Source organism: Larus michahellis, chromosome 1 (genome assembly GCF_964199755.1).
Source record: "Larus michahellis chromosome 1, bLarMic1.1, whole genome shotgun sequence".
NCBI classification, from domain to species: Eukaryota; Metazoa; Chordata; class Aves; order Charadriiformes; family Laridae; genus Larus; species Larus michahellis.
In genome coordinates this window covers 25,373,106-25,390,520 of record NC_133896.1, presented here as the reverse complement: position 1 = coordinate 25,390,520, position 17,415 = coordinate 25,373,106, and the positions used below count along the sequence as shown (strand labels likewise).

General features: G+C 38.6%; 1 protein-coding gene across 9 annotated transcripts in view; it reads right to left on the bottom strand.

Moving 5' to 3' along the window:
* CADPS2 (calcium dependent secretion activator 2) overlaps positions 1–17,415 on the bottom strand; it is a 321,334-nt gene that overhangs the window by 3,844 nt on the left and 300,075 nt on the right. For all 9 annotated transcript variants that reach the window (XM_074597183.1, XM_074596347.1, XM_074596437.1 and 6 more), the window contains one exon: positions 579–683. In XM_074597183.1, coding sequence (XP_074453284.1) covers positions 579–683 — 105 coding nt within the window. The remainder of the gene's footprint in view (positions 1–578; positions 684–17,415) is intronic.

The following is a 17,415-nucleotide window of genomic DNA, read 5'->3' as shown; positions in this document are numbered from 1 at the left end:
CTCGGAAGCATTTGACATCGTCCAGTGTAAATGGCTGAGGACTGGACTGGAAGGATTGGTTTTCTATTGATACTTATCCCAGAGTATGAAAGATTGGAAAATGTTCTCTAATATATTGAATATTGTTTTCCAATTGAACCTAGTAATCACATGTACATAAGAAAGAGAAAATAGTTACTTTTTAGGAGTGGGGAAAAATTGAGAAAGAATGCTGTTGTGATTATTAAGGTAAAGTAAAAAAAAATCAATAATATGACAAACAATAATTTATTAGGAATATCGTACAACATTGCTGTATTGATAGCAATAATCTGATAAAATTCCTCGAAACAATTATAATTGTCACTGGGTCCAGAACAGACAATTATTAGTGCACATATAATTAGCATTAGAGGTTTTAATAAATTATTTTTCTTTTCAGATTTGCGACTACTGTGGAAAAAAGAAACCCCAACCCAAATCTACGTAAGTTCTCAACTTTATTCATAACTTTTTAACTTCTAGGGATTTATCCACGTTAATACTTCATCACTTTTCTCTCTTTATTATGCAGTCTAACTCAAACACGGTTTGTTTACCTTCACTATCTTGATGAGCGTCTTCAGCTGGTAGATGTGAAGCTGAAGGTCTAATCTATCAGCCAACCACACGCATATGACTTTCATGGAGCTGCTATACCATTGCTGAAAAGAAGCACAAAAAACCCCCCACCAAACAACCCTGCAGTATTCATTTAACAGATTTGGTAATGAGAGGTAATGAAACACTTTGAAATAATCACAGATCAGCGCTTGAAGTCAACAATGATATAATTTCCTGTTAAGAGAATTGCACGGGTCAGTAGGAAATCAAATAAGTTGACCTAGACTGTTCTTTACATGAATTAGCAACTGCCATTTTATCTTTCAGTTACAACATTTTCAAGCAAAACACCGTTATGCACTTTGCTATCTGTCAGCAAGAATGGATATTAAATACACAATTACATGAGAGAACTGACAGCTAAAACAGCAAGGGGAAGAAGGCAGGTAGGGTATCTTGAGGGAGATTTTGCAATACCTAGATTTTCCAATCCAAACAGGAAAATAGCATCAAACATCGAATATGGAATCTCTCGCTTTTTTTTTTTTTGCTTTTAAATCACTTCTTTATGAAGTAAAAAAATTCAGAAATCCATGGAAACTGTATTTAAGTATCATCAAACCACCACTCCACCCCTCCCAGAATAAACATGTTAAGGTTTTGTTTTATGTTAATTACTGATTATGATTACAGCCTACCTTATTTCCTTTTTGTGTCTTAGGCATGGGTATGTTTTCACTCAAAGCTTCACAAGTGGCTGGGGTAAGAATAAGCTCTCTGCTGTTGGTGTCTATGTTACCGTAAAAAAAATGCTCAGATCCAAACAGCTACTATAATAGTTCTTTCACATTAACTGGATTAAAAGAGATTTTACGAAACATAGTTGTAGCAGTTTTCCTCCCCCTCCTGTAAAATACCAACCAGATGTCATTTAGTCAAACTGTAAAGAGGAAGGGATTTTTTTTCCCATTTTAGCAGGGAGAGATTAAAAGAGTTTGTGTTGTAGCTGCTTCTTGTCTCTTTCCCCACGGGGAAGAGGCTTAAATTCTTTTCTAATGTAATTTTCCGCGTCTTTACAAAATACGCAGATACGCAAAGAGAGGAAACGTCGCGCGCATTTGAAAACGCAGCGTGTCAGGCAAGGGATAGGTCGGGAAGTAATTCAAAGGAAGGATCTAACCTGTCTCATTGGGCACCTCTCCATTAACAAATAAAATAAAACATATATTGAAAAACCAAAGGCAAACTACTGGCTACTGGATGTAACAAAAGACAGAAAGAGAATTCTTTCATCAAAACGTAAGCTCTCTGGAAAAAGCTTTAAAGACATACCAGAAATATATGTAAATATTTTTTCCTTCCAGAAAACAGTCTCATCTCCTGGTAACTGTCAGTTTTAAGATAAGTTTGAGATAAGATCTGCCTATAATAATGACTTCCATTTATTTTGTTTAACGTGTTAAAATGTATTTTAATCATGAATCATTGGAAATAAATTGATTTTACATTTTTTAGAGTTTCTCCTATTCATTTACCATTTTACAGAAGCGGACAAACGGACCACACGAAATGCAGGTAGCTGCACGTTTCATAAAAGTAGTTTGATCTATTCAAGAAAATGTGGGACCGACCTGGTATCCATAAAATACTGTTTTTTATCACTGAATGACACTCTTCTACTATTTACATTATTTCACCCCAAACATGCATGCTGGTTTTGATTTCCTTTGTAAGTACCTGTAAAATATTTTTAATGTGACAGAGTCGTTACTAGGTAGCGGCTGTAAACTACACGACAGGTGTTGTGTGGATACAGATGTCTAGAAAATAAAATACAGTTTACACGAGCTTATTCACTCAGGGAACTCTATCAATTTAATAAACGTTAAAAAAATCACTTGCCAAGCATTCTACCCAGAATAGCTATTGTTATTTGCAACAAGATGAGCCCAATTATTATATTATCGCTCAGACTCTACAGTTGCTAATCTTTAACATAATCGTGGGAGAGAGAATGATTTTCCTAATGGTGTTTCCTCAAAACTGGTATTTTTCCATTAAAAAAAAAATAATCCAATAACACATCCAGGATGCATTTGGTTTGTATCAAGTAGAAAGCAGAAGGGGCTCAAACTTGCTCCCACCAACAAACTACAGACAGGATCAGAAATTCTGTGATGTTTTCTGGCAAAAGATGTGTTTTAAAGCCCGGTCAAATAACTTCATTAAGATGGATGCAGTAAAAATTAGCCTCTCCATGTATATACCTGTGATATGCTTACATGCACCGGAAACAAAGCTAAGAAATTGGAGGGAATCCATTTTGCTACTCGAATTTGTGAATGAAAACAATATACTATATTTCCCTGACAAGCTTTAATATGCTAAACTTTAAGTAGAAATTTTTCATTTGGTGACTGTGAAACGATACTATGGTACTTGCTCCTCTGGCAACGTACCTTGTTCAGAAAAAAAATATGCCTGCTGTTGTATTAGAAAAAGATGTATTCGTATTTTGAATAGACACGGTATTTTTAATAAAAATAACATCCAGTATATTTTTAGAGTCCTCCTACAGGTACTTGTGGATAACATTCCTGTTCGCTATTGGCCTTATACCCACTAGTTTTGAGCACTTAGTATAGGCTGAAGCTGCATAAACATAAAATTGCCGGATTTCGTTAAGAAAAGCAAATATTTCCCTCTCGCTTCTTCTGGAGCCCGTTGAAACGCACAGCACTGCAAATGCCTCTCAGAGGTAGAATCCAAGGCCATGCGTTTTGACGACCAGGAGCATGTTATAGAGGTCGGGATGCATCTGCTGTGACTTACGGGAATCTACTGCAAACTCAAAAGCCTCAGCGGTCAGATAATGGTCCCGAGATTGCACAGTTTTTAAGTAACAATAATTAAAAAAAAATAAAATCCTTTTAACTGGTTTTAAGACAAAGTCACTTTCCCGTGAGTAACAAGAGCCCAGAAAGGACAATGCTACTCTTGCAGATGCCAATGAGAGGGTATTAGTGCCATATTCTTTGCTGTCGCCTATGCAAGAATAAAGCAGTAAGTGTTTGTTATACATTTTTTTCACATCAGCACATAACAGCAGCCAACCACTTTAACAAAAATGTGTTTGCCTCCCTGTTTCCCCCCCTCTTATTCATAGCTCATCCAGCTCCTGTAAGGGCATGCATTACTCACTTCATTTTCCTGAGATACCTCTTTTAAAGTAAAAAATAAGAGAAAAGGAAAGGCTAGGGTTGACTCTGTGAGACCCCTGTATTTATTCACACTTATTGTGCATGACTGTAGACTGGTAAATCATATTAGCAGCCCGTCTCCCCATCAAGCTGCTACTTGCTTTCCAGCCCTGGGAAGGTTCAACAAATCAACAGGAGCACGGAAAACAGAACATCAGTCTAATCTAGTGTTTAAGGTGAAGTTTTCAAACCCAATCTAAGAAGATCTTTAGAGCAAGCAACAAGCTGAAGGGCTCAGAAGGTGGTATTGACAATGAAAGAGTGTTGAAATATTGAGAAGCGCAGCACTTGTGCATTTTTAATAACAAGAGGGTCAACAAGGACACAGCTCCCTCAGTGCCAATAGTTGCCACACCAGGGCTATAAACGCTCTCAGTTCATCAGATTTCTTAAACAGTTCATCAGCTTTCTTAAACACCCTAAACCCCCTCAGCGGACCTTTAGTCTTAAATTAACAAACCAAAGCAATGAAAGAGGGTGCAGCTTGAATGGCCAGCATTGATCCCCAACGGGGCTCGGCGCGGCTACAGGCACTGAAAAACTGGCTCCATTGTCGGGAGGAATTGACAAACCTCCTCGCCTAAATAGTCCAGCTGAGGCGGGCTGGAGGCACGCAGCTGTAAAGGGCTCCCCTCGCCCCGCTCCCAGCGCTCACAATGCGCCAGGCATGAGCTCTTTGTCAGGCCCAGACTCTGCAATTTTCTAACAAGGATTAAAGTTGTTTCTCGGCAGGGCCGGAGAAAAGCGATTTAGCAACATACCGTGCTTTCTTCAGGCAAGTTAAAGAGAAGTAGTTAAGGAATTTCATTATTCTGCTGACCGGTGGAAATACAAAACAAATATATTAAATATTCACCACCTTTCTGGGTGCCTGAGCTATAACATTCGCAGAACGGTTCAATTAAATATAACACTTATCGGCTGAAAGCAAGCACTTCAGATTTATTTTTGAAGTTTTATAAAAAGGTGCAGCTGTTTGCCACCTGGAAGGAGGCTCAATACATACTAGTACACAATGCTTTAGTCCTTCTAGGGCTGGTATCCCTAACGCCGCAGACACAAGACCCCGCCGAGTTTCTCTATCTTGCCCGCTCTTGATAAATGAGCACTGTCAAAATGCTTTTGCTGCTGAATATGGCAGGGGGAACAGCTTTTCTAGGAACCGCATTTTATCTTCCTACCGTAGCCTTTATCGCACTATTGATCAGGAATCGAGTCGCTCAGACGACAACGGGATGTTTTTACTTCCTCCAGCCCTACTTTTCCTACCAGGACCAATAACTAAAAGAGCTCTTTTCACTGAAGAGATTGTACATCAAAGGCAGCGTAAGCTAAAACACGTAAGAAATGCTATGAGTGTGCTAAGTGCTAAAATGCCTAGTTTTCATTAAAAGGCAACGCTATTACATTGTTCCAGGATTTTGGTAGCTAGTGTTAGTAATGTGCCATGGAACTTTTAGAGCATTTAAAAAAATGCTAAATGACAAAAGCAAGTTACTCCTTAAAAACGCAAACAGCCAAAGTTAGGAAAAAAGTTCCTGATTTAAGTTTCATAATTGTTTCCCTCTTTGTAAAATATGAATAATCCTTTGTTGAATGTTAATAATAATGAGGGAACTTGTAGTGTCTTTGAAAATACTCTGAGGTTTAGAAATTATAGCTGTATTTTCAAGGTAAGGTGTAGATATCATCCACCAAAATGAGGATTTTTACCTGAGAGAAGAGTTCCTAGACTCTTCTGAAGGCCGGAATGCCTTTGTAACTCTTAAAAATAAGAGTTTTTAAGCTTGTGGGCCACCATCATACTTCAGAAGGTCATCTGCATCTTATAAATACACACAGGAACACCAAACTAAGAAATCAAGTCAGAAGAAGTAAATTAACATTCAAAAAGATCTTTACACTTTTTGCAGAAATGAAAAATACTTAGTTGCAAACTAAAAGCAGCAATGAAGTACCTTTGCATAAGATGTTTATGCTTTTCCCTCAAGTTTATGTAGCCTTAGAAAAAAATTAATGGATCAGCATCTAGGTATTTTGTTTGTACTCTCTTCCTACCCTATAAATTCTGATTCCTGACACAGGTGATTTTTGAACTGGTCAAAATATCCATTTCTTCTGCTGGAGAGAGACCAGAAGTTGTTGACTACTGACATAGACCCCTCCCGCTGTATCTTCACTCCCTTGGCAGGAACAAATTCTCTTCCCAGTGACTTTTCTTTTCTAAGTTGCACTTGTCATAGATGTGGACTGGTCTGTGAGGCACTTCCAGTTGCATTTCCAATGAGAACTGTGTCAGTGACCAGGAAAATGAAGGAACAGAAGCCGGGGAAACCTCAGAGAAGAGAAAGCTCTCATGCAAGAGCTTTCCCATCCCAATATCAGCTCCATGTAGCTTCCTGGTGACAGCCACTGCCCCTCAGCGACAGGTCATCCAACCCCACAAGAAGGTGGCTTCTCACATACATAGCCTCACAGCCCCACAACACAAAACACTGAGCTAGGTTGGACTCTCGAGCACACAAGTTTACAGTGACATCCCTGAAAAAATATTTTCACCCAAATTCAGAATTTTGCCTTTGTGGGAAGCCCATGCAAAGGTGGTATTTTCTGTGTGTGCGTCTTAATATTATTGTTCTGAAGCAACAGAGAAATTTATGTTATTGAGATGTGCTTTTCCATTACAGACAGTAAAATTCAGCTGGCAGAAGTGGTAACTTAGCTGACTTCTGACCGTAGAAATAAAAATTACACCATCTCTAGATACAACAAAATTTTCAAGTACACCTGTAGCCTGGATACTCTTACAGCTAACCCAATGCTTCTGGCTGGTTTACTTTCGGCAAGATAGCAATCCTTCTGCTTAGAACATCAAAGAAGTTTACATTATTTCTCTGAAAAATGAAAAAAAAATCTCCATTTTTCGATTCCAAGCATTGCTGTCACCAGGGGAAAATTTTTATGTGGCATAATTTTCATAGCAAAATTAATATAGAGGGAAATAGCTGACATTGCAACTGTGCTGAGAGTTAGAATTTTATCTCCACTTCAGGGGCACTGATTAAGCTCCACTTACCTACATGTTCAATTCCTGTGTATTTGCTGTATCAGGACACATTACTTTGATTGTTATTTACTACATATAAAATACAATCAGTACAAATATAAAGCTGAAAGGATGTTTTAAGATCCTTTAGCTTTCAACCAATAATAGTATACATCGGTTAATAAGCAGACATCAGACCTGGAAAGTCTGGGGGCTTAATTTTGCATTTTCTTCAACGTTCACAAAGTTCAAGGAGAATAATATTTGTTTTGGGGGTCACCATGATGCCACTATTTTTATTCCTTCTGCATTTTTTTTTCCCTAGAAATTTTCATTTAAAAAAACTGAAAGAAATGAAGATTAAACTAAGCACAAGTGGAAAATCCATGGAGTTAGCCTTGTTGGAACCTTTCCCCTACACCAAAAATCAGATGTTTAAAAGCCTTCATCTAGAAAATGCAAATCATTAAATCAATATTGAGTGTAATATGAAAACACTGAATTCATCTCTGCTTCCCATTTTGCTTCAGTTCCTTCCCACATTTTAACTTCGAGGACTGGAGCACCTCTCCTATGAGGACAGGCTGAGAGAGTTGGGGTTGTTCAGCCTGGAGAAACGAAGGCTCCGGGACGACCTTATAGCAGCCTTCCAGTACCTAAAGGGGGCTACAGGAAAGCTGGATGGGGCTTTGAGCAACCTGGTCTAGCGGGAGGTGTCCCTGCCCATGGACAGGGGTTGGAACTACACAATCTCTAAGGTCCCTTCCAACCTAAACCATTCTATGATTTTATTTCTGCTACAATGCTCCCAAGCCCCGGGTTCCCTCCTGTGCTCCTACTCTGCACAGAGCCCGACACACACCTCTTCCGCCCCACCAGTGTCTTACGCTTCTAATGCTCAGCACCACTTATCAAGGCATCTTTCTGGAAACATTTAAGGTTTTTATCCAGCTTCTGTGTTTTGCTTCCTCCTCTAGGCCTGAAATGCTAAGCCAAGTTTTGAACTGTGGCTTGGGAATGTGCAAAACTGCTCGCAGCCTAAATTACAGCTACATGTACCGGAAAGGAAAAGTAAGAAAGAAACCATGTACCACCATCTGCTTCAGCACTCATCCTTCTTGTGATAAGGGGATCGGGAACAAGATTTCTTTAGCTTGGTCGTTTCAAATTACAAACTCTGTTTGGGTACATAATTGTACTTCCTGTTTTTTTTTTTTTTTAACCTTCTCCCCCTTTTTTTTTGTGCATGTGTGTGATTGTAGCAGATTTATTAACTTGTCTCTTGCACCCTTGCTTGACCAGGGAAGAAAGGTTTTCTTCCTTCCAGTGGGACTCTTCCTTTGGTTTCCTTCTGCCTTTTTTTTGTGCCATTACTCCAATGAACTTCTCAGGGAGCTCAAAAAACATTTTGTTTTTCTTAAGAATAACTACTTGATGAAACAAACACTTTAGTCTCTAGTCCGTCTCTTCACTGCCTATTTGAATGAAGGATTCCCACTGGCACTCCCAAAGCAATCGGGAGAAAAGGGAAAGGAGCTCAACAGAAAGAGGAACCCAAACCCTGACGGGAAGACCCTGTTCAGCAGGACTCGTGACAACAAAGAAGTGAAGAGTTGCTGGATGAGATATTTTGGTGATACAAGGAAAGGAATTAGGCAGGCTAGTTTTCAGAAATCAGTAATGAGAAGAAAAGAGAGAATGTGGCTTGCTTAAAAGCATATTAAGCATCTTTGAAACATCTAGGCTAAAATGATATTGTTCTGAAATAATAAAGAACACCTACCATATGAAAAGCTTATCTTTTAGGAGGAAAGTAAATTTTTCGTATTTTAGGCTTATAATTAGAAGCTGGCTAGTTGCTACAGAACTGCTGCCAATTCACAAATAAATACATACTTTAATACAAAACATCCAGTAGTCATCTCTCCCTGCACTGGTTATTGGTTGCTAAACAGCAATTTACAATATTTATGCTACTTTATAACGTTTGTGACCCCCTTTTTTTTTTTTTTCTTGCTTCTTCACATATGGTAGATGTGCTTGGAAACTGGAGGTTTGCAAAATTAGACACGCGTAACTTCCTTTTGTATCTGGACATATGTAATGTTGCTGTTCTGATTTTAAACACTAGGCACTAACATAATGCTCACGACTGCGAGAGACTAACAGCACAAACAGTTTCCCTACTCCACTCCGGATATGCGGTGCATCTGTGAACGGTACTTCCACAGGTTATTCTGGTGCTAAAACTCTCTGGAGTCTCGTCACTGTCAGTCTCGCCACACGGTGTGTTGTGCTGCAGTTTGGGTATATCTGCAAACATCCTCCGAGGCACAGAATGGGGAACATCACTTGAGCGACCTTGAAATGAAAGCCAGCTTGGATCTTCACAATGAAAAAATGAACATAACGCAAAATGACCAAGTTGTTACTTGTTATAACACTTGCCTCTTGCTGTCAGGCTCTAGTTTTAAAAGCCCCGCGAATATGCTTAGCTGCACAGATGCAAGCAGTCTTCCTAAGTGTAACATTAGTAAGGTTAAAAGTCCAGGTTCACTCCGCCTGTAAGGTACGTAACTGAGACACCTATCGCTGCTTTTGCCCAGTCACCCGGGACTCCTCGGGGAGTGAGGCATCAGCAAAGGGACCGCTGGAAGAGACCTCCTGTGAGCCCCATCTCTCCCTTACGGTGAGTATATTCTTAATCTCTGCACCGTGTACCAAAAGTGAGGTTGCACCGAAGCTGGGCCACAGTCTGCATTGTAACTTTTACACTCACGTTAGTAGTTCTTGTCCAAGACTCTTCTATTTAGACTCCCTGCTCCACGTGGAATGAGGTCAAGTACGTATTTTAATTAGAGTATTTAAAACATCCTGGGTTCCTCTGGGTGAGTATTTCCACGCAGCTCAATCCTTCCCCCCCAGCAACCGTGACTCATCATCCCTTTACTCTGCATGTTATTGCGGTGGCCTATGACGGGGCTGGATGCAGCTGTGAAGTTGATGGGGAGTTGCAGAGTGGTGGAGCCGCCCCTCTCCTGCGCCCCATCGATTGGGCCCCACGCCGAGCAGCGCTCATGTGGAGCAGAGGCCCAGCCTCCCGCCTCTCTCCTGCTTCTCTCCTCCTCTCATCTCTCTGGAGAAAGTCTCCTTGGGCTGGGCAGGCGCCTGGTTTGCTCCTTTCCATCTCGGACCCTATTGCCCGGGTGCGCTCTTTCAGCTACGCAGATTTTACAGCTGCGTTGCTTTTTTTATCATTATTTTCTGAGCTGATTTTTCTATTCTTTATTTGTACTGTTTTTCTTGCACATTGTGAACACTTGTAGTACAGTATAATACAAACGATAGTCAATGCCGTGTAAATTAAGAAAATATACCATGAAACACTTTAAAATTGTTTAAAGGAAATCATCTTTATATAGGTCAACACTTTTCCACGTCTAAATCAGCACTAAAGCTTCAGTTCCCTGTGATCAAAGGGGTTAAGAAGCTCTTTCCACTGAGGAATTACTGACTTTGCCAGAGCACTCTGCAGCATCCTCACCTGGTACTATTTTGATTTACAACATAGCAATCTCTTTCTGTTACTCCAGACTCATTATAGTAAACCTAGATTATTCTTATGCTTTCTGTCACTATTTTTCTTGTAATACGATCAACAGTGTGGTCGTGCGTCTATTTGCGAACACTTACGCAGAGGTTTGCTTCATTTTCCTTTTTAAACTAAGCTTGACCCAAACTGAAATACAAGTATAAATATCAAACCCGCAAGTAAGGTTTGAGAAACCACAAGGTTCTCCTGCTGTTTATATGTGTGTGAATTACAGTACATCAAGAAATCAATATTCCCTAGATGGTGCTTGTGCCTGGCACTTCATGGTGAACAAACATTGGATAAGACAATATAAATGGTACAATCCTTATTGATTTCTCCTGACTGCGTAGAATGTGAAAGCTGCAGCCATAGTTAACACTTACTGACTGACTCATCTAAAGTTTCAGTGCTATTTTATATTTTTATAGTTGTCCCCGCTCAATTGATTCCATTAAGTTGCTAGACACATTTCAAGCCATCTAGATAAGAAAAAAAAAAATAAAAAATGCAGTGCCTGGAATGAGATACTGCTACTTTGTGCCTAGCAGGATAAAAAGGTTAAAGGACTAAATTGTGCCTGGATGTTGGAAGGAGTTCTCTTTTATTTGATAGGATTGTTATTGTTTTTAGTGAATGGATACTCTGGGTGATGGATAGATTCATTTAACTAAGTTAAATAAATGAATGAGCAGTATATACCAGAAACGTCTATGGGGAAACTGTACTGGAAGCTCCCAGTGTTATAGCCCCTCCCCAAACAAACAAGCAAAAAACCCTCGTAGTTCCACCCCTGACTGACAGAATTCCCTCGGGGGAAAAGAATCAGAGGGACCTGAAAGTCTCGACTTCGGGATTTTTTCCATTTTTTTTCTTCTTTTGACTCATGATGCACATTTAAAATTGTCTTTTTACAGCAATTTACACTTTTTTTTTTTTTTTTCAAAAAAAGTGAGCTTTTCACCGAAGTCGGGGAAATTAGGGGATAGGACAGCATAAGAAATTCTGAATATCAGGATATGAGATTTAGTGCCCTGAAAAATCATTCTCTATTTCCCTTTTATACCTAAAGAGCTCTTTTAGCAAGATATCAGAATATCTATTTCATAGTTTCTTACTCCCCCACTGGGAAGATTTAAATAATATGATTAAATTAGTGTGAAAAAGGTGTCAGACATCCATTCCATGAATACTAAATGCAAACTGGACTATGGGATACATCACGTCTTGAGAAAACCCTTTTTGTATCTTTTGGGGCTGTTTGATAACCAACAGGATGGAAATTCAGAAAGAAAAAAAGGCCTAAAAAATGAAGAGGCGGGGAAATGTATCATACCAAAAACATATCAAACCCAGCCATTGTGTCATGGTTTCCTCCAGAGAAAAGACTCTCGGCTACAGTGTAAAACAGCTTACAAAGTGCTGAATATTCTGATCCTGAAGCAGCAAACTCTGAAGCACATGCTTTGCTTTAAGTGTGTTGTGGTCCTATTGATTTCAACAGTGCTGAGTTTTGCTGGATTCACAGCAGCATAATCAGCACCCTCCGAGAGTGGGCACTCCTTTTCTCAGCATATTCCAGAAAAAAAAAAAATCAACGAAAAACTTATATAATACGTAAAAATCAGATAGAAGTTCCATTTCTCAGCTTTCAAATGAAGTGTTGTTCTTTTATAGAGATTTCTATCTCCCAGAATGAGGTGAATCTACTTGAAAACATCACGAATAATTTAGTGAACTTTGAAAAGACTTCGAACAGTAAAACTGCAAGATGCTGCTTCCATCTTGCAGAATGATTTCATATATTTGAGCATGTTAATATAATTCACTTTTTCAGTCCACATTTGGTGACGCTGCCTACAGTTTTCCCTAAAATTCTTTCTTTTACTAAAAAAGACATGACAAAATGTTTTAAAATTACACGAACGTCTTTAGATCAAGACAAAACTGCAGAGTGATTCTCATATCAAGGGCTTTCTATTTTCCCTATAAAATATTACACATAATTAAAGGTGAGTTAAGACTTTGGTGAAAATCTAAATCAGCAAATCTGAGCACTGCTCAGCTTTTCAATTGCTTTTCTACTTCTCAGTTCTTTTAAATGGTTTTCTATGGCAGGAACATTTTTCTTAATTAGTCACAGCTAATTAGTGTTCTGGCATAGACAAGTAATCAGAAATGTCAGAGCTGCAAGGCTACATCTCCCTAATCCTTTGATAATAATTTAGCCTCCTGGGAGGGCCTCAAGCTGCGGTAAGTAGTGGCTGACAATAAGGCAAAATTAGGTGGGCAGCAGACCATTAGGATAGAAAAATAAAAAGCACTACCAAATCCTGCTGAGCACCATCAGGCAACTAACTACACTGCCAGATGAGGTGCCTGTTTAAGCCTGTGTTGTTAATTAGCTGATTCTACCAGACCTGCCACATATGTCCAGGTGCATCATGCAAAGATGTGTATTTCTGGGTTTGCGCCAAAGGACAATTTTGCACTGTGATCAAATTTCAAGAATCTGAGAAAGAAGCCCACATATTTCTTGAAGATTATTCTGAGTTATCAAAGAAATAAGAAGATCAACAAGCTACAATCCATTTTTGTCGAGTCTCTTTTAAGTAATTAGGCACGGTCCTCTCATGTTTCTCGGAGGTTAATACAAACACAGCTTTTGATTCAAATGTGGCCTTTAACCAGTCCTACCTAGTCTCGACTTGCTGAAGTTGCCTTGGCATATAATCTAGATCAAAAAGTAGACCTTTTGTCAAACCACACACTCGCAAATAATTACATAACAATGAAAATGAGGATTACTTATTACAATTAACGTGACAGGAAGCAATTTGAGAATGAGGAAAAAAAAATCACAATTGAAGTTTTCTAGAAAAACATTGTCGATTACTAAATACTACAGTAATGGTGCTTTTGAGGTAGACACGGGCAGCACAAGGAGCTGGTACTACAGAAAACTCTCACATTTAAAATAAACGTTCCTTTTAGCTGTGCAACACCAACCGAAGATTAACCCACTTGCCAGGGAGAAGCATTTGCACATGTTTAACACATATTTTTGTAAAAGGTCAGAAAACTTAAAGAAATGATGCCATTGAATAAAGGATTTGCTAAAAATGTACTTGCTGATACGACGGCAAACAGAAATGAATGAGATGAGCACTTCATATCTCCATTTAGGCTTAGAATGAAGTGCATGTCATAGTAATCTTTGGAGAATAATTACTACCTCAAATAATCTCAAGTACATCATTGAACTTAAATCGTCCATCCCTGCTACTAATGGAAAAGGAAAATAACGGTTGTGATACGGCAACAATACTACCATTTAATTCACATTCCAGACAAAATACAAGCATTTTTTCGACAGAAAAAGAATATCGCATTACATCCGAACTTTTGAAATACAAAAGCCAAAAGCAGCTACGTAAATCTGGGATGCTTAAGCATCTATACTACTCAGAAAGACACTCAGTCTTTCTGCACTCTGAAGAAAGTTGTATGGCTTCCTTGCCATGCAGATCTCTTAGCCGCACAAGGCCACAACCCCAAGGATGTTCTCCTACACGAGCAGCCCTTGTGAAGGCAACAGAACCACTCAGTCACACCACACCAGTTTAACACCCAGAAGAGATGGGCAATCAGGGCCACAGTCAACACCTGCTAGCAGGTGCCACTCGTACAAGATAAAGACAGGACCGGTTTGCCTATGCCGACCTTTCCAGGATGAGCATTCTGGTTATTTTATGTGTTTATGGTACGCTTGTGCACAAGTTTCCGAGAAATTAAAGACTAAAAAAATTGGAAAACCTTTCAGTTGTATCAACGGCTAAACATTGATGTGTAAAAAGTGTTCTCTTAAACCATTCTTTATTTCTCAAAGCAGCAATCAATTACTGCATAAAGATTTCATTTCACATACAGTCTTAATAAAATTGGAATCATGTATCTTTTTACACTGTAAGTTTTTCACAACAGACCCAACACAACCTACGAGATAATGCTCTTGATGGCAAAGAAATCAAGAATGGTTTTGAAGGGAAAATGTTTGAAATACTTTTTTTGTGTGTGCTCAGACAAGAATATCCATACTTCTTGTGCAACTAACAGCTACAAGAAAGTGAGAATCTACCAAAGTCGCACTTAGGAACTATACATTACTACAGAAAATAAGTATTGCATCGATGTTTTAAACAGTGCTTGATGCAAAATGACTTATCTTTTTTTAAGCTGGTTTGTTAACAAAGTACAATTTTGTTTTAAAGGAAAACAGTTTTTAATCTGTAAGTCTAACGTAATTTAAAATGCTCAGGAGTTCAAGACTCACTAGTCCCATCTTAAAAATTCAGGTAGAAACATGAATCTAAGTCTAGCCATTGATGATAACACGGCATGTTTACGGACACAGCACCGTATTTATTAAGGTTACTGGTAAAACTCTCATTGATTTTGACAGTCTAGAACCAGACTCTGTGGGAATTTCACAGTTGGATATTTTTTAAATCTGTTATTTTTGCGATCAGATACACACTATTGTTCTTTGATAGGCTGCACAAATGTTCTTACATCATCCATCAAGCACATTATAAGAGGGGCCTTAATAATAATAATTTGTAATATTTTAGATTTATTCTAGGTTTGTGTAATTCTATCCTAAAGACTTCATTTTTCTGTTCACCAACTGCTGTTTTTACAGCCTTTTCTGAAAATAAGTATTTTTCAAATGCTGATTCAAAAAAAAAAAAAAAGAAATTAAAGTACAACTTTGTTTCTAAAACATTTTACTACACATTATTTTGAAAACTGAGTTCTTGGTTTAAGTGATAAAACTTTAAAAACGCTTTTGGGGGTGATGGGGCGATGCTTTAATTCCTAATTAAAAATTGTAATCATTAAAAACCACTGTAGTGCCTGTCTGTCTTCATGATTTAGTGTTATACATTGAATCTACCTGAGTCACTGCAGCACTAATGTTAGAAAAGTTTGCTTTATTTTATTAGAGCAATTTTTATTAGAGAAACTTGTCCCAATGTAACTTCATTGTCTCAGTTTACTTCAGTGGAGTATGAGACTGGAAGGAATCACATGGATCATGCATTGAGCATGGAGCAGACACTTAACCCAGAGCTGCTACAGACCATCCACATGTACAACGTGTTACAAAACCTTCTTACTGCTCTTTAAGATCCGTGGTGTTAAAAACAAACAAGCAAACAAAAAAGCCCCTCACAACTGTAAGCTCTTATAGCAAGAGAGGAGGAGATAAATGTCCTGAGTTCCTGTGACATGAAGGAATTTTGATAGGTAAAATTCCCAGCTGATCTTAGGAAGAAGACCATGTCCCAGACCGCAAAGGAAGACAAAACGTCCTAAGTGTCTCCGGCAGACTGACCAAGCAAAAACTCTGTGACTCCAAATCTGGTGATTAATTTTGAGAACAAGAAGACGGCACACTGACCTGAGAGAGACCAGCGCTATCAGGCGCACCAAGCTGTATTGTTCTGTGTGCTGTCTGTACCCCTTCTGGAGGAGGTAAGAACGACATGCACCCAGAAGCCAAGTTTGTCAGAGGAAAGGAAGGAAAAAAATAACCACCTTCATTCTGCTGCATGATCAGCAGAGGTACTGAAGCATAGGACTTAAATGGCTTAAAAATGACACAGAAAAAACTAGCAGCCCAGTCTTCTTTCCAAGTCCCCTGGAGATCTGAGCGTCTCTCGTATGTAAGGATTCATATCACAAGCTTAAATTCCACTCTCCTGATTTTCACATTTTGTATAGCGTGGCAGCCCTTTTCCAGGCTTATCACGCACCATAAAAAAAGCACATTTTTTTGTCTTCTCCTTAGTTTGAGACTTCTCAGGTTGATAGAAAATTTTCCAACTTCTAGCCTTAACATATTGTGACCCACTGGCAGATATTTGTACTTGTATCAATACTATTCTTAAATTTAAATGATCTTTGTTATGACAGACATCCTGTTCTCTTGGTCACTGTAATAGTTGTTACTATATCAGCCCCGAATCAAGTTAATGAAATCTGCATAAGTAGTGTGTAATTATACATTTTTTGCCATTAAAATAGTGTCCAAGGCCTGATCTTGTCTATATTCACAACTAACACCTCTAGCACACAGAACAGTCATTTTTTTTTGGTTATTCTGGATGAGATGTTTCCTTGGCTGAAGCACAGATACGCACTTTTCCTATTTTGCTTGGCTGATTTCTTATCTGATACAAATATAACGTATTTTAAGGGGAAATCAACTGTGATCTACAACTGTACCCAGTTGAATGGCTTGAAGTATACTTACATAAAAATGTGAATATATTTTATTCTTTCTATTGAAATATAACTCGATAGAATTGAATTTATAAACAGTACCTAGGTTTTGTTATATCACTAATTTAAAAAAAAATTTCGAAAAATCCCGGGCAAAATCTTGCTCAATCATACTGCTCTAAATCTGTACTAATCTCAGGAAAGGTGAGTTAACACAGTGAGATGTCCTTGGTTTAAATTTCTGCACTCTATTAGCTTACATATTTGTTAATGCTTTTATCTGAATCTGTCCAATTGTGTCCATCTCTTAGTGTGATGTTATGTAGAAACGTGACACCACCATATATAAATGAAAATAAAGGTACAAATAGGTATTTGATACACAGAATGCTTATAATGCACATCTTTTTTTCTTTCTTTACAGCTATAAGCATTGGCCATGACAGCATCCAATGCGTACTGCTGAGTAGAAGAGGACAGGAATGGTTTTGCATCTCAAAGGCAAGGGCTATGTCATGACCTCTGTCCATACAGGAGATGTCTTCTTGTGCTGAAAAGCTTGATTGCTGAAATGAAACTTGGGAGAGGTCCTTGACCCATCCAAACCCAATTGGACTGAGGCCCTGTCCTTGGGTTAGTGCTAGTTG